This window comes from Gorilla gorilla, chromosome 23 (genome assembly GCF_029281585.2).
Source record: "Gorilla gorilla gorilla isolate KB3781 chromosome 23, NHGRI_mGorGor1-v2.1_pri, whole genome shotgun sequence".
NCBI lineage: Eukaryota > Metazoa > Chordata > Mammalia > Primates > Hominidae > Gorilla > Gorilla gorilla.
Window position 1 is genome coordinate 29,686,728 of NC_086018.1, and position 18,344 is coordinate 29,705,071.

An 18,344-nucleotide genomic window follows, 5' to 3' on the forward strand; every position below is an offset into this window, starting at 1 on the left:
CACAGTAGTTGACACCTGTAATCCCGGCTACTTTGGAGGCTGAGGCAGGAGGATTATTTGAGCCCAAGAGTTCTAATCCAGCCTGGGCAACATAGCAAGACCTTGCCCACCCCCATATATTAAAAATATATATAATATATATTATATATTATGTATATTATATATATATATACACATATATATTTATTTATTTTGAAACGGAGTTTTGCTCTTGTCACCCAGGCTGGAGTGCAATGACGTAATCTCTGGCCACTGCAACCTCCGCCTCCTGGGTTCAAGTGATTCTCCAGCCTCAGCCTCCTACATAGCTGGGATTACGGGCTCCTGCCACCATGCCCGACTAATTTTTGTATTTTTAGTATTGTAGTAGAGACAGGGTTTCACCATGTTGGCCAGGCTGGTCTTGAACTCCTGACCTCAGGTGATCCACCCACCTTGGCCTCCCAAAGTGTTGGGATTACAGGCGTGAGTCACCGTGCCCGGCATATACACACACACACACACACACACACACACACACACACACACACACACACACACACACACACACATTCAAACTCCTGGCTTCAAGTGAAACGTCCGCCTTGGCCTCCCCAGGTGCTGCTGCTATTAAAGGCGTGAGACACCGTGTCCAGCTCAGTGGTTAGTATCTTTATTTGGAGATGAGGGCAAGCCATGAGAGATCTTAAGGAGTGGTTCTGACAAGTGCAAACTTGTGTTTTAGGAAGACCACTTAGGCAGCAGTAGGGGAAGGACGGGAGGGGCTCTGGGACTCATGAGTAGCTGCTATACTTTGGGATCTGTCCCCCATCCCTGTGTTTGCAGTGTTTCAGGGACCATTTCAACATCTCCAAAAGTCTAAGATTAAAAATGCAAAAGAAAAGAGAGAAACTGCTTAGGCGAGTCTTTCTCCCAGGCTGGAGTGCAGTGGCACGACCTCGGCTCACGGCACCTACAGTCTCCCGAGTTCAAGCGATTCTTCTGCCTCAGCTTCCCGAGTAGCTGGGATTACAGGTGCGCGCCACCACTCCCGGCTAATTTTTTGTATTTTTAGTAGAGTCACCAGGTTGGCCAGGCCTGTCTCAAGTGATCCACCCGCCTCTGCCTCCCAAAGTGCTGGGATTACAGGCTTGAGTCACCGCGCCCGGCCCACGTGGCGAGTCTTAACCACGTGACCCTCCCTGCTTTCCACCCCGGCAAGTACCAGCAAAGGACTAGCAGCCTCCTCCAATATGGATAGCTTCTCGGATGGCCCCGCTCCTCCGGAGAGCTGCAGCCAATCAGACGGCGTGAGGCCAGCAGAGGGTGCGGCTGCGCTTGGCGCTGCGCATATCCGAATACCAGGAAGTGCCCGGTTTCGCTGTCAGTGCTCGGGGAGCTGCAATCCAGGTCCCTTGAGGAATAATTTAAGAAGGGGTGGAGAAAAATTAGGGGGCGTCTTCAAATATTCAGAGAGTCAGCGAGGTAAAGAGGACTTGGGCAGGTCTGTGTAGCAACGGGGGCGGGAATCATTCATTGACGATGAAGTATTTCCTGAGCTCCCACCACGTAAGACCAAGTTTTGTTCTAGATGTCCGAGGGGCCAGAGTGAATATAGCAAAGTCTTTGACCTCAAGGAGCTTAACGTGAATAATATGGAGACGTGGTGGTGTTAAAAAATATATAAAACAGGCCGGGTGCCGTGGCTCACGCCTGTAATCCCAGCTGTTTGGGAGGCCGAGGCGGGTGGATCACGAGGTCAGAAGATCGAGACCATCTTGGCTAACGCGGTGAAACCCCGTCTCTACTAAAAATACAAAAAATAAGCCGGGCGTGGTGGTGAGCGCCTGTAGTCCCAGCTACTCGGGAGGCTGAGGCAGTAGAATGGCGTGAACTCAGAAGGTGGAGCTTGCAGTGAGCCGAGATCGCGCCACTGCACTCCAGCCTGGGCGACAGAGCGAGAATCCGCCTCAAAAAAAAAAAAAAAAAAAAATATATATATATATATATATATATATATATATCACCGACCGGGCGCGGTGGCTGACGCCTGGAATCCCAGCACTTTGGGAGGCCGAGGCGGGTGGATCACTTGAGGTCAGGAGTTCGAGACCAGCCTAGCCAACATGGTGAAACCCCGTCTCTACTAAAAATACAAAAATTAGCCGGGCATCATGGCGGGCGCCTGTGATCTCAGCTACTTGAGAGGCTGAGGCAGGAGAATCGCTTGAACCCGGGGTGGAGGTTGCTGTGAGTCTTGATCACACCACTGCACTCCAGCCTGGGCGACAGAGTGAGACTCTGTCTCAAAAAAAGAAAAAAAAATCTTTCTCTTATCTCACACACCATAAGGAGGATATATAATGGGAGGCAGTACACTTCCCAGTAGAGGGATCTGGAAAGGCAAATATCTGAATACAATAACTGAAGGAACCATGTAGAAATGTGAGAGAAGGGCATCACTGTCGGCACAGGCAGCAAGTGCACACGTATCATGAGATCCGAGCAAGGAAAAGCCAAGTGTCGGTGTGGAAGTTGTATTCAAATTGCTTCTACCTCCTCAGTGAAATGCGAAGGAAAACTATCAGCTGTGGATAAGGAAGGAGGAGGGACTGGAGGTTTGAGAAAGATGTCATGAAGGACTCACTTATGACCCTGTAAGTTGAAGAATTATGAATTTTCTAGAACACTTTTTAAAAAAGAGAAATCTGGCCGAGTGCTGTGGCTCATGCTCCTAATCCCAGCACTTTGGGAGGCCGAGGCGGGTGGGTCATCTGAGGTCAGGAGTTCGAGATCAGCCTGGCCAACATGGTGAAATCCCGTCTTTAGTAAAAATACAAAAATTATCCGGACATGGTAGCGCGCATGTAGCCAGCTACTTGGGAGGCTAAGGGAGGAGAATCACTTGAACCTGGGAGGCAGAGGTTGCAGTGAGCCGAGATCGCGCCACTGCACTTCAGCCAGAGGGACAGAGTGAGACTCTGTCTCAAAAAAAAATAAGATAAAAAAGAGAAATCCCAGAATGAACCGCAGAATTGTGATATTGGCCAGGTGCAGTGGCTCACACCTGTAATCCCAGCACTTTGGGAGGCCAAAGTGAAAGAACTGCTTGAAGGTTGGAGTTAGAAACCAGCCTGGGCAATGTAACAAGACCTTGCTTCTATAAAAAATAAAAAGTTAGCCTGGTGTCATGGCACTGTGGTCTCAGCTACTCAGGAGGCTGAGGCAGGAGGATGGCTTGAGCCCAGGAGTTCCAAGGTTGCAATGAGCGGTGATCATGCCACTGCTCTCCAGCCTGGGTGACAGAGCGTGACGGTCTCAAAGGTGGAGTGGGAGCGGGGGAGGTCAAGCGCGGTGGCTCATGCCTGTAATCCCAGTACTTTGGAAGGCCAAGGCAGGAGATCACTTGAGACCAGCCTGGGCAACATAGTGAGACCCTGTCTCTTCCAAAAAATAGTTGGGCTTGGTGGCATGTGACTGTAGTCCCAGCTACTTGGGAAACTGAGGTAGGAGGATCTCTTGAGCCAGGAAGTTCAAGGCTACAGTGAGCTAAGATGTGATTGTGCTACTGCACTCAGGCTAGGCGAGAGTGAGACTGTTTCAAAAAAAAAAAAAAAGGGAAAGTAAATAGAAATGTGTTTTCCATTGCTGGAAGAGGACAGGACAGGACACCACAGAGAGGATTCTTTTTTTTTTGAGACAGGGTCTCGCTCTTTCGCCCAGGCTGGAGTGCGGTGGTGCGATCTTGGCTCACTGCAAGCTCCGCCTCCCGGGTTCACACCATTCTCCTGCCTCAGCCTCCTGAGTAGCTGGGACTACATGCACCCACCACCCTGCCCGGCTAATTTTTTTGTATTTTTAGTAGAGACGGGGTTTCACCATGTTAGCCAGGATGGTCTCGATCTCCTGACCTCATGATCTGCCTGCCTCGGCCTCCCAAAGTGCTGGGATTACAGGCGTGAGCCACTGCGCCTGGCCAGGATTCTTAAATCAGTGGTTTGTTTTTTTTGAGACAGGGTCTTGCTCTATCACCCAGGCTGGAGTGCAGTGGCATGATCTTGGCTCACTGCAACCTCTGCCTGCCAAGTTCATGTGATTCTCCAGCCTTAGCTTCCCGAGTAGCTGGGATCACAGGCGTGCGCCACCATGCCCGGCTAATTTTTGTATTTTTAGTAGAGATGGGGTTTCACCATGTTGGCTAGGTTGGTCTTCAACTTCTGACCTCAAGTGATCCACCTGCCTCGGCCTCCCAAAGTGTTGGGATTACAGGCATGAGTTACAGCACTCAGCCTTAAGTCAGTTTTGATCAGTCTTCACCAGGCTCTACCAACACAAGATTCTGTAATGAGAGGTTAAAGAGATTATACTGCCTTAACTGTTAATTAGCAACTCTTTTCTCAAGAAATGGTGTAGGAGAGTACCTTTCTCCAAATAACCATGAAACCTAACAAGAAGCACAGCTGTCACGCAGTTAAGTTCCCTAAATAGAAGACTACATGGATAGAATTCCTTGCTGCAGTTCTGAGGCCAAGAAGGGAAACTGGGCACTGCTTTTGCTCTGGGCAGAGGAAGAATGTCACCAGGAATCATGCTTCTTTCTGGAATATGTCAGTGTGGTGTTACAGAGGTGTTTTCAGTCATTCTTTTACCAGTTTCCATTGACTAAATAAGAAGCAGAAGATTCATAGCCTAACCTCATAAACAGCTGGGAAGGACAAGTATTAAGTGGTGAGATCTTTTAAAAAGTAAACGAGGGACTGGGCACAGGGGCTCACACCTGCTATCCTGGCACTTTGGGAGGTCGAGGCGGGCAGATCAGCTGAGGTTGGGAGTTCAAGAGCAGCCTGACCAACATGGAGAAACCTCGTCTCTACTAAAAATATAAAATTAGCCAGGCGTGGTGGCCCATGCCTATAATTCCAGCTACTCGGGAGGCTGAGGCAGGAGAATCGCTTGAACCTGGGAGGCGGAGGTTGCGGTGAGCTGAGATGGTGCCATTGCACTCCATCCTGGGCAACAAGAGCGAAACTCTGTCTCAAAAAAGGTAAATGAGGCTGGGCTCAGTGGCTCACGCCTACAATCCGGGCACCTCGGGAGGTCGAGGTGGGGGGATCACCTGAGATCAGGAGTTCAAGACCAGCCCAACCAACATAGTGAAACCCTTTTCTAAAAAAAATACAAAAATTAGCTGGACTTGTTGGTGGGTGCCTGTAATCCCAGTACTTGGGAGGCTGAAGCATGAGAATCGCTTGAAACCAGGAAGTGGAGGTTGCAATAAGCTGAGATTGCATGCCACTGCACTCCAGCCTGGCGACAGAGTGAAACTCCACCCCCCCACACAAAAAAGTCAATTGGCACAGAGACAGGAAGCAATGCTCAACTGTCTCCCTGATCTGGAAGTGGGTCAAGCTTTTATGGCATTCCTATCTAGTCCTAGGTGATGCCAATGCAGTCGGCCTGCCAGGCTCGTGGTGGTAACAATTAAGACGTTAAAGCTTCTTTCCACTGTGCACGCTCAGGCAATTTTGGCTGTGTCTCACCTGTAACAACTTAAGCAATGGTTAATCAGTTTGAGCTGGTCCCACACTTACAACAGGATACTCCTCAGAAAATGGTGACCACTTTGGAAGGAATGATGCTTGCTGTGACATATAACTTTGTCTATTTTAACTTATTGCCAAGCCACGAGAACAAAGTAACGGCCTTGAGAGTTATTTGAAAGGTTTTCAAAAAAATTTATTTTCATAAATTAACACACATAACAGTGGAAATCTTAGAGTCACAAACTACCAAACAGAAAAGGAACTGCAGGGGCATCATGTATACCAATGTTACCAAAAATGTACAAATTTCATTGAACTACTGACCATGATAATATATAAACATGTCAGGCAGCTATTTTTACTGGCCCAGACCAGCCCAAGGAGATGCTGAGGCCTCTCACCAAGAATTCAAATCCAATTCAGCACCAGAGAGGGGCTTGTGAAGACACACAATCAACAAACATGGAATCTGAGAGCACACTGCACTAGATGGCCAGCTCAACGGGGACCCCCTTTCATCATCAAAATAGCTTTTGCTGCTTGATTTGTGGCTAGACGGTAACATTAAACTGTAATTTTAGTAAAATTAAATCTCCCTAGCCAGGTTTTTATACAGTAAGTTCAGTTGTGGCAAGGAGCCCTTTTCTGACACGAATCCAGGAAAGGATACTCTGCACTTCTGGCCAATTATTTAAACTTTGGATACAGCCACCCACAATGTGGTTATTTAAGAAGTCCTTTCCATGACACCAGGGGAAAAGCTTACAGAAACAGAACAAGGGAATTACAGAAAGCACCAACTGCATACTCCCCCCACCCCAGGGAATGGGAGAAAAGTATCACTGCCTAAAAGTTGGTCTTTCGCAGATCTTAATGTACATGGCATTGATTATGAGACGGAATTCCAGCCTGGAGACGGAGCGACGGCCGTGCGTTCATTGGCTGCACTGCGGCCTTGGATCTGCTGCTCCCGTCCTGTACGCTCCCTGCTGCTCTTGGCTCAGTGGGCAAGGAAGGAGCCACGGGGGAGGTCTCACGCCCAGATAGTGGGATCTGGAATGGACCTCAGGTTGGCTCCGGAGCCCGTGCCAAAGACCCTTTCAGGCAAAATTGTGACAAAGTATCATGATTTTCACAGCTCTTGAGGAGCGCTGAGTTTTGGGATTCACAGCATGGGTTTCTGGGCTCCTCAGGCTCCGAATAAGGCAAACGCTACATGTCTTCACTGTACCTCCCTCAGCTACTGTAGCTTAGAGTAAGGTCAGTAAGAAAAAGTGGACATGATCTGCTTTAACAGGAGATGAGGTACAGCTGAACTCATGGAGACATGAAGCTGGAAAGGAGACCAAAAGCAAAAAAAGAGGAGGGAACGCGGAGGGAGGAGGCAAACACAGCTAGAAACTGAAAGATGGAAAAAAAAACCACAAAACACAGTTGAAAGTTTCAGTGAAAAGCTGATGGGCAGAACCCTGATTAGACCTGAGATTTCTCCTCTTTCCTATATTAAAAACACTAAACCTCTGGAAGTGATAGTTGAGTAAGCTGTAGTTAACTGTAACTTCCCACCACTTGGGGAGGGAAGTTCCCATACTCAGAAACTGTACCAACTCCACCCCAGAACCAGACCTCCTGTAGCTCTGGGCAGGTGGTGTGCCAGCAGCCGATTACCATGTCCCATCGTGGTTAGGGACCACGGGCCTGGGGACCCCTGACAACACTGCAGCTGGCTCAGTGCCAAAACTGAATGTTAAGACAGGTGTGGCTGAGCGCAGCTGGAGCCTAGGTATATACATCACCTTCAGGTAAGTAATTTCAAGTTTGCAGTGGGGCCCCCTTCTCAACTTTGGAGCAGGGGAAGGGACCTAGCTAGAGGGTAGGTCAAGAAATTTCAACGACGGGCAGGGCTGGCCTCACAACAACTCCTCTCCTACATTGTCAGGACAGGGAAGGAGCCCAGCTCTGTTTCTTCCAGTCCTCTGCTCCCAGTTACCCATGTTCCAAACCGCTGCTTCTGGTCCTTCGAGTGCCACACCTGTAACAGGCACAGTTGAAACTATCTCTGCCAGGTTGGTGACACTATAGCTGTGCCCACTGTTGTCTCTGGGAAACACAGCCGCCACATCACTGCATCTACACTGGCAACAGAGCTGGCAAACAGGGCTCTGTTGACTCACTGCTAGTCTGCAACCTGTCCAGTAGGAGCTCCTTAAACATGCCTGGACAAGGGCAAAATGTACTACTCATCCCACTCCCTTAAGCAAAAAAGTCAGAGAGAAGCATTTAGTGTCTAAGAACCCTGTCCCAGGAAGGGAGAGGTATTGAGGTGAAACATAGGTCGTGTCTATACAGTCTGGGCAAAGTGGATGTAGAATGACAGAATCTGGTTAGCATCATTCAGAGCTGGTACGGAAGCCTGGCTCTCTTCTAACTGTATTTGGCCATGGCCTTGGAAGCCTCCGTGGATGACCAAGTGTGTATTTCACTTGTCTCAATGCTATGTCTGAGGCAGTGGGCCTAGAAGATAGCCGTGGCACACTTTTCCCTCTGGCTCATGTCAAGTTTTTCTGCTCCAGTGTGGCATAGACTGTCAACCTGCAAAAGCAAGGCACATAGAGACCCCCCACCCCCAACCCATCTCCCCATCCACTAGCAAATGGGGAAGCAAAAGAAACCTAGGAGAGTTGGCCAACATTCCAGGACGTGCCACTCACTCTTCTCTAATAGACTGACTTGGAAATGTCCCTAGAACTCTCACAGTTCCCATCGGCGGCTGCTCCATGCCAGTGGCTCCCAGGAGGATATGAAGAGGTGATGCTGGTGTCCTGACGATGACTTTTGAATCCCACTCACTAGCCATGGAATGTTAATTCTCTAAACTCTTGTTTTGAGAGAGAAAGAGAAAGAGAAACCCCTAGAGAAAGAGGGGAAGGGGAGCAGGATATGGGCACACAGGACTTCAGTGGAAAAAGAACAAGACCTTGAGGCTGCTGACCCACAGCATCCCTCTGCCCAAAGACTCCTGCAGGCACAAACCCAGAAACTCGGCTAACTCCGGCATTTGACAGTTCCGGTAGATGTGACATAGGAGCCCAGAGTACAATGAGGTGGCCCTCAAAGAAGGCTGGCTGGGGATTTTTGAGATCCCACTGCAGGAACACATCTCTGGGTCTGAAGCATGACCCCGACTCTCTCCCCACTCTTGAAGCGGGCTGCCTAGAAAGCCACAAATACTGTGGGTCAGCCTGTATCACTGCCCAAGCCGTTGTACTCAATTTTGTTACCTAACACCATTTCAGATAAAAACCATTAAGACCATACCCAACCATAGTAGTTTTTCAATGATTGGGAGAGAAACCTGTTCTTACTTAAATCACTAAAATAAATACATGTATTTGGTGGGCAAGAATGAGAACCCAGATGAAAAAAAGTGCTCCCTCTAATGAGTTACACTAGAAGCTGGAGATGGGGAAGGGATTGCCTGAAACATATGAATAGGAAAAATGTCTCTTCCATGCAGCGATCAACTGGGTCAAATGCCTATCATGTATTCTTAAGACATGTATTGTTTTTCTCCTTAAAAAAATGTTCTAAAATCACATTTAAAGGCTCCACACATGCAGCAATAATAGTACAAAAACAACAACAAAAAAGAAAATAAAACAAATGAAAATAATCCACACCACATTAAAAAGTGCAACTTACTTCGAATGGGGCCTGGACGGGCTCCTCTGGCACTAGTGACCCAGTCACAGAGGGGAGAAAACGATGGGAAAAAGCCACACACACACAAACACTCTCACATACACTCACATCAATAGGTCCTGGGCAGACAAAAGATAAGAAAACACAACAGCTCATCTTTCCTCAACTACTGAAATGAGCCAGTGAGACCACGCAGGACAGGACGCCAGGTCCCCCTCCCTAGGCCACGTTTCTAATAATCTTGGTCTAGCACCACCGTAAACAAAGCGGAACTTTCATATGGACGTGCAAATCCTGTGAGTCCTTGGAATCCTAGTGTTACTGAAGATAGGCTGCTGCTTCCTCCTGTGGATGGCAGAGACTGAGGAGGTGGCTGGATGTCGTTCAGGTCCATTTCCAGGAGAAAGGGAGCATTCCTGAGGTTCTATACTCAGCAGTAAAAGTAGAGGACCCTCCTTCACCAGTTTCTAAAAAGGTTGCACCTTGAAATAGGTAAAAATTCATGGACTGTGCATTTTTGAGTGGTTTGGCGGTAGGGCAAAATTAGGCAACCTCTTCCAAGGAGGTCCAAAAAAAAAAACCAAAACCAAAACAAAACAAAAAAACCCTAAAATTGAGACCCTCAAACTGAATCGCTTCTCAACAGCCTGATGATTGTTCCTGCTCCTCTTCCTTGGCAAAGAAGGTCTCCAGTTCCATTAGTTTCTGTATCAAAAGAGCATCCAGCTCTCGACTCTGCACAGCTGCCTTCTGGGCCCTGGTAAAGCTGCCTGCCACCTTGACTTTGCCTCGAGCTCTCCTCTTTCGCGGGACTGTAAAATCCTGAAATTCTAGAACTCGCTTCCTCTTCTGTTGGCTGATTGAGATTAGTGTACCATTTCGTTCCTTGGGTTCCTCAAAGATGGTCTCTAAACACCTAAGGATGAAGCACGAAACAATCACCAACAGACTGACTCACATGGCCCATCCTGTCAACAGGGTCAGGATGTTGACGCTGGGTCAACAACCCTTCTAGTCAACAGGGACTGAAAGCTACTTGCGCCAACTCTTCTTTTTTTTGTGAGACAGAATTTCACTCTTGTTGCCCAGGCTGGAGCGCAATGGCATGATCTTGGCTCACTGCAACCTCTGTCTCCTGGGTTCAAGCGATTCTCCTGCCTCAGCCTCCCAAGTAGTGGGGACTACAGGTATGTGTCACTATGCCCGGTTAATTTTTTATTTTTTATTTTTTTTTTAAGATGGAGTCTTACTCTGTCACCCAGGCTGGAGTGCAGTGGTGTGATCTTGGCTCACTGCAAGCTCCGCCTCCCGGGTTGACGCCATTCTCCTGCCTCAGCCTCCCAAGTAGCTGGGACTACAGGTGCCCGCCACCACGCCTGGCTAATTTTTTTTTTTTTGTATTTTTAGTAGAGACAGGGTTTCACTCTGTTAGACAGGATGGTCTCGATCTCCTAACCTCGTGATTCGCCCGCCTCGGCTTCCCAGTGCTGGGATTACAGGCGTGAGCCACCGCACCCAGCCCTGACTCATCTTTAAAAAAAAATTTTTTTTTTTGAGACAGGGTCTCACTCTGTCACTCAGGCTGGAGTGCAGTGGCACAATCACAATCACAGCTCACTACAGCCTCGACATCCTGGGCTCAAGCTATCCTCCTACCTGAGCCTCCCACGTAGCTGGGACTACAAGCATGCACCACCATGTCTGGCTAATTTAAAAAGAATTTTTTTTTTGTAGAGATGGAGTCTTGGTATATTGCTCAGGCTGGTCTCCAACTCAAGGGCTCCAGTGATCCTCCCTCCTTGGCCTCCCAAAGTGGTGAGATTACAGGCATGTGCCACTGTGCCTGGCTCTGATTCATTTTTTTTAATGGTTACACAGTATATTCCATTATAAGGAATTAATTATAAGTAATTGTACAAATGTGTTAGAGCAGACATACAAAATCTTAGGATAAAATCCTACAATTCTCCTTCTATATTCTAGAAACAGTGGGCATTTAATAAATGTTCACTGACTTGAATTGAATTCAGACCTAAGTGAAACTCCTCCTGTATTTGGGTTTACAATCATATCTGAAAAATCAATGATTATCAGTCCTGAAGTCAGCATATTTGGTAAAAATACAAACACAAACTACTTGTTTATACTATTTTTTCTTTTTCATTTTTGAGATGGAGTTTCGCTCTTGCTGCCCAGGCTGGAGTGCAATGGTGCGATCTTGGCTCACTGCAACCTCCGCCTCCCGGGTTCAAGCGATTCTCCTGCCTCAGCCTCCCGAGTAGCTGGGATTACTAGCGTGTGCCACCACGCCTGGGTAATTTTGTATTTTTAGTAGAGACAGGGTTTCACCATGTTTGCCAGGCTGGTCTTGAACTCCTGACCTCAGGTGATTTGCCCGCCTCGGCCTCCCAAAGTGCTTGGATTACAGGTGTCAGCCACCGCACCTGGCTGAGACTACATTTTCTTTCTTTCTTTTTTTTTTTTTTTTTGAGACAGAGTCTAGCTCTGTTGCCCAGGCTGGAGTGCAGTGGTGTGATCTTGGCTCACTGCCATCTCCTCCTCCCGGGTTCAAGCAATTCTCCTGCCTCAGCCTCCCAAATAGCTGGGATTACAGGTGTGAGCCACCATGCCCGGCTAATTTTTTGTATTTTTAGTAGAGACAGGTTTCACCATGTTGATCAGGCTGGTCTCAAACTCCTGACCTTGTGATCCACCTGCCTTGGCCTCCCAAAGTGCTGGGATTACAGGCGTGAGCCACCGTGCCCGGCTACATTTTCTTTACATAACCCAATACACTTTATTTCCTATCCTATTACTGACCCTAATTCAAGTGCTGGAATTGAAAATACCAATTCTAGCTATTTATAAGACCCAATATTGGCCGGGCGTGGTGGCTCACACTTGTAATCCCAGCACTTTGGGAGGCCGAGGCAGGCGGATCATGAGGTCAGGAGATCGAGACCACGGTGAAACCCTGTCTCTACTAAAAATACAAAAAATTAGCCGGGTGTGGTGGCGGGCGCCTGTAGTCCCAGCTACTCGGAGAGGCTGAGGCAGGAGAATGGTGTGAACCCAGGAGGCGGAGCTTGCAGTGAGCCGAGATCGCGCCATTGCACTCCAGCCTGGGCGACAGAGACTCTGTCTCAAAAAAAAAAAAAGACCCAATATTGGTACAACTGAACATAAACTCTTTCTAAAGTGAAAGGGCTGGAGATTCACATCAATCATTTCAAATTCTTCTCTTTTATTTCCCAGCTATAAGTACCTACCTGTTTGCAGGAGGAGATTTATAATTCTTGTTGGTATATATCTCTTCTAAACTAAACTCCTTCTTCTTTAACCTGAAAAGAAATAAAGAAAAAAATTCTTCATGTTCCCTCTCTTTTTTTTTTTAGAGAAGGTCTTGCTCTGTTGCCCAGGCTGAAGGGCAGTGACATGATCATAGCTCACTGCAGCCTTCAACTCTAGCCATCCTCCAGCCTCAGCCTCCTGAGTAGCTGGGATTACAGGTGTGTGCCACCACGCCAGGCTAGATTAAAAAAAAAAAAAATCAGGCATGAGCTACTGTGCACAGCCTCATGTTCTCCTAAGATGGAAGAGACTTATTTCCCAGTGCTATCCTTTTCGTTTGCTCCAACCTGTCTGTAATATGTTTTAGATGTGTCTCATGCAAACAATGTGTACTGGATTTTCTTTTCCAGGGTACCAACCTTCAACTTTATGTAACTGAGCCCATTCATACTTACTGGGAATGATATATTTAGATTTATATCTATTATTTTTCATAGATTTATATCTACTTTACAGCTGTTGTTTGTGCTGCTTTGCAATGTTTCTTTTTGTGAATTGACTGTTCTTTTTTTTCTATCTCCCTCCACTGACTAGAAAACTATATATTCTGTTCTTTTTTGTTTTTTTCTTTTTTAGAGATGGGGTCTTGCTCTGTTGCCTAGGAGTCTGACACTGGGTACAGCCTGGGTGACAAAGACCCTGTCTCTTAAAAAATATATACATACACACACACACACACACACACACACACACACACACACACACACAACCCTTCACACCTATCAATTATACAGTAACCCTGAGGTACAGCTTGAATAGTAAAAGCAGGCCATATGCTTGCTTTTTTCCTCTCATTACCAATTTCCAAAACAATGAATTGGTTCCCCAGTATCTTCCAAAGATGGCCAATGGTTTTAAATTTTTCAAAGTATCATTATTAACTATTGGGTTTATATTTGATATGTTTTAATCCATTGAACTTATTATTCTTTTGAGTCTCATCTGTGGCCAGAGGTAATCTCTTCAAACTGGTTCTTGAGAGCCAGGCATGGGGGCTCCCAACAGTAGTCCCAGTTACTTGGGAGACTGAGGCAAGAGAACTGTTGAGCCCAAGAGTTCGAGACCAGCCTGGGCAACAAAGCAAGACCCTATCTCTACACAAAATTAAAAAATAAAGAAAAAACTGGCCCTGAATCCCTTTGACATGACCCTAGGAGTCTCTGAGAGCTTTGCTACATTCTGGTATGACAAGATACATTCATCTTATTCATTTCCTGCCCTAGACCTGTAATCACTCTCCAAGGAGCCCAGGTTCACATACCATAAAATTCATCCATTTAAAATGTACAATTCAGTGATTTTTAAAACATTCGCAAGGTTATTCCTGATCACCACTATCTAATCAAGACCAGTTTTTTTTTGAGACAGGGTCTTGTGCTGTCACCCAGGCTGGAGTGCAGTGGCTCAAACATGGCTCACTGCAGCCTCAACTTCCTGGGCTGGGCTCAAGAGATCCTCCTGTCTCTGCCTCCCGTGTAGCTGGGACCACAGGTGTGTGCCACCACAGCCGGCTTATTTATTTATTTATTTTTTTTTTGAGACAGAGTTTCGCTCTTTTTGCCCAGACTGGAGTGCAATGGCGCGATCTCAGCTCACTGCAATCTCCACCACCCGGGTTCAAGTGATTCTCCTTTCCAGCCTCCTCAGTAGCTGGAATTACAGGCATCCGCCACCACATCTGGCTAATTTTTGATTTTTTTGTTTTCTTTTGAGATGGATGGAGTCTTGCTCTGTCACCAGGCTGGAGTGCAGTTGTGCAATCTCGGCTCACTGCAACCTCTACCTCCCGGGTTCAAGCGATTCTCCTGCCTCAGCCTCCCGAGTAGCTGGGACTACGGGTGCATGTCACCACACCCAGCTAATTTTTGTATTTTTAGTAGAGATAGGGTTTCACCACATTGGCCAGACTGGTCTCGAACTCCTGACCTCAGGTGATCCACCCACCTCGGCCTCTGAAAGTGCTGGGATTACAGGCGGGAGCCACCATGCCCAGCTGTAACTTTGATTTTTTAGTACAGATGGGGTTTCACCATGTTGGCCACGCTGGTCTTGAACTCCTGATCTCAGGTGATCCACCCATCTCGGCCTCCCAAAGTGCTGGAATTACAGGCGTGAGCCACTGCGCCTAGCCTATTTTTTCATTTTTTTAAAGACAGCATCTCGCTCTCTTGCCCAGGTTAAAGTGCAGTGGTACAATGATAGCTGACTGCAGCCTTGACCTTCCTGGCTGAAGCAATCCTCCTCTCTCAGCTTCCCAAGTAGCTGGGACTATAGGTACACAGTACTATGCCTGGCTAATTTTTTTTTTTTTTCTTTGAGACGGAGTCTTGCTCTGTCGCCCAGGCTGGAGTGCAGTGGCGTGATCTTGGCTCACTGCAACATCTGCCTTCTGGGTTCAAGTGATTCTTCTGCCTCAGCCTCCTGAGTAGCTGGGACTACAGGCATGCACCACCATGCCCAGCTAATTTTTGTATTTTTAGTAGAGACGGGGTTTCATTATATTGGTCAGGCTGGTCTCAAACTCCTGATCTTGTGATCTGCCCACCTCAGCCTCCCAAAGTGCTGGGATTACAGGTGTGAGCCACCACGCCCGGCTTCCAGCTAATTTTTTTTTTCTTTTCTATTTCTTTTTTTTTTTGAGACCAAGTCTCACTCTGTCACCCAGGCTGGAGTGCAGTGGTGTGATCTAGGCTCACTGCAACATCCGCATTCCGGGTTCAAGCGATTCTCCTCCCTCAGCCTCCCGAGTAGCTGGGATTACAGGCGCCTACCACCACGCGCGGCTAATTTTAAAAATATTTTTAGTAGAGACAGGGTTTCACCATGTTGGCCAGACTGGTCTTGAACTCCTGACCTCAGGTAATCTGCCCACCTCGGCCTCCCATAGTGCTGGGATTACAGGCATGTCGGGCTGATTTTTAAAAACTATTTTTGGTAGAGATAGGGTCTATGTTGTATAGGCTAGCTTTGAACTCCTCGGCTCAAGCGATCCTCCAGTCTCAGCCTCCCAAAGTGCTGGGATTACAGGGTTGAGCCACGATGCCTGACCTGATCTTTTGTAGAGATGTGGTCTCACTATGTTGCCCAGGCTGGTAGCAGACTCCTGGGCTCAAGTGATCCTCCTGCCTCTACCTGCCAACGTGCTGGGATTATAGGAATGAACCACCACAACCAGCCTTAAAACACTTTCATAACTCCAAACAGAAACCTACTTTTAGCAGTCACCTGGACTCTCCCCTACCACCCAGCACCGGTAACCACTAAACTACTTTCTGTCTCTAAGGATTCTAGACATTTCATATAAAATGAATCATATAGAATGTGCTGTTTTCATAGTTAACTCCTGTTGTAGCATGTATCAGTACTTCGTTCCTTTTCCTGGCTGAATAATACTCCATCTATGGATATACCATCTTTTCTTTATCCATTTATCAACTGAGGAACATTTGGTTTCCACTTTTTAGCTACTATGAATAATGCTGCTGTGAATATTCATGCACAGGTTTTTTGGTGAATGTATGTTCTCAATTCCTTTTTTTTTTTTTTTTTTTGAGACAGAGTCTTCCTCTATCACCCAGGCTGGAGTGCAGTGGCATGATCTTAGCTCACTGCAACCTCCACCTCCTGCGTTAAGGCAATTCTCCTACCTCAGCCTCCTGATTAGTTGGGATTACAGGCACACACCACCACTCCTGGCTAATTTTTGTATTTTTAGTGGAAATGGGGTTTCACCATATTGGCCAGGCTGGTCTCGAACTCCTGACCTCAGATGGTCTGCCCACCTCGGCCTCCCAAAGTGCTGGGATTACAGGCATGAGCCACCGTGCCTGGGATGTTTTCAATTCTTTTGGGTATATACCTAGAAGAATTGTTGGGTCATATGGTAACTAATTTTTTCAGGAACTGCCAATTTTTTTTTTTCACAGTGGCTATACCATTTTACATTCCCAAGAGATGTGTATAAGGGTTTGAGTTTCTCCACACCCTTACTACACTTATTTTCTGTTTTATTGTTTCTTTACATCCTAGTGGGTGGGAAGTGGTATTTCACTGTGGTTTTGATTTGCAGTTCCCTGATGACTCATGATGTCAACAGCATCTCTTCAAATGCTTGTGGGCCATTTGTCTATCTTCTTTGGAGAAATGTCTGTTGAAACACTTTGTCCATTTAAAAAATATGGGTTATTGTCTTTTGGTTGTTGAACTATAAGAGTTCTTTATAGCTTGTGGATACCAGACCCTTATTAGATGTGTGATTTGCAAATATTTTCTCCAATTCTGTGGGTTATATATTATCTTGTTTTTTGTGGGAGAGAGTTGGGCAGGGGGAGACAGTCTCACTCTCTTGCCCAAACTGGAGATCAGTGGTTTGATGACAGTTCACTGCAGCCTTGAAATCCTAGACTCAGTGATCCTTCCACCTCAGTGTCCTAAATAGTTGAGACTACAATAGTGTGCCACCATGCCTGGTTCATTTTATTTTTATTTTTGTAGAGACAGGGTCTCATTATGCTGCCCGGGCTGGCCTTGAACTCCTGGGCTCAAGCATTCCTCCCACCTTGGCCTCCCAAAGTGCTGGGATTACAGGCGTGAGCCACCATGCCTGGTCATCTTTTCTTTTTTTTATACTTTATTTTTTATAGTAGTTTTATGTTCACAGAAAGACTGAGCAGAAAGTAGAGAGTTCCCATATAGCCCCTACCCTCACACATGGACAGCCTTCCAGAGAGTACAACTGTTGTACAATGAACCTATATTGATACATTATTATCACCCAAAAGTCCAGTTCATGTCAGAGCTCACCCTTGTTGCTGTCTTCTATGAGTTTTGACAAACACATAATGCCATGTATCCCTCATTACAATAACACACATAACAGTTTTCACTGCCCTACATACCCTCTGTGCTCCACCTAGTCATCCCTTCCTTCCCCTCAACCCTTGGTGACTTCTGTCTCCATGGTTTTGCCTTTTCCAGAATGTCATAGAGCTGAACTCATACAGTACGTAGTTTATTCAGATTGGCTTCCTTTACTCAGTAGTAAGCATTTAAGATTCCTCCATATCATTTATATCATTGATAGCTAATTCCTTTTTAGTACTGAGTAATATTCCATTGTCCAGACAGTTTATTCATTCAGCTACTGACGGACATCGTGGTTGCTTCCAAGTTTTAGAAATTCTTAATAAAGCTGCTATGAACATTTATGTACAGATTTTATGTGAAATGTTTTCAACTCATTTGGGTAAATACCAAGGAGTGCAGCTGCTGTATGGTATGGTATGTAGGTTTAGTTTTGTACGGGACTTGCCAAACTGTCTTCCAAAGAGGCTATATACAATTTTGCATTCCCACCAGCAGTGAATGAGAGTGCCTGTTGCTCCACATCCTCATTCAATTCTCTCCCTTGATCATATTTTTTGTTTCTGTACTTCACTGTGAAAATTTTGTTCTGGTGTGCTCCTGTTCATTAACACTATTTCGCTCTATTTAACCTGCTGTTAACCCATTTATTAAAGTTTTATTTTGATTATTCAATTTTACATTTTTAGAAATTCTGTACAGTTCTACTTTAAATGTAGTTGGTTATTTTTAAGTATATCTTGCTTCATTATTCATATTTTCAACCCACTTGTATTTCTTTAACATATAAAACACACTATAGGCAAGGAACGGTGGCTCACGCCTGTAATCCTAGCGCTTTGAAAGGCCAAGGTGGGCAAATCATTTGAGTCCAGGAGTTTGAGACCAGCCTGGCCAACATGGTGA

The 18,344-nt window shown here is 46.4% G+C and overlaps 1 protein-coding gene across 7 annotated transcripts in view; it reads right to left on the reverse strand.

Annotated features, from left to right (window-relative positions):
- Positions 1 to 651: 651 nt before the first annotated feature.
- The window catches only part of PRR14L (proline rich 14 like), a 72,870-nt gene continuing 55,177 nt past the window's right edge, over positions 652 to 18,344 (reverse strand). For 6 of the 7 annotated variants that reach the window (XM_055374302.1, XM_055374300.1, XM_019018650.4 and 3 more), the window contains 2 exons: positions 12,494 to 12,565; positions 5,694 to 10,140 (listed from right to left, as the gene is read on the reverse strand). In XM_055374302.1, the coding sequence (XP_055230277.1) occupies positions 9,864 to 10,140; positions 12,494 to 12,565 (349 nt within the window). In that variant the 3' untranslated portion in view covers positions 5,694 to 9,863. Of the gene's footprint in view, positions 1,394 to 5,693; positions 10,141 to 12,493; positions 12,566 to 18,344 lie in introns of those variants that run through there. The other variant, XM_063704681.1, reaches the window with a different exon arrangement.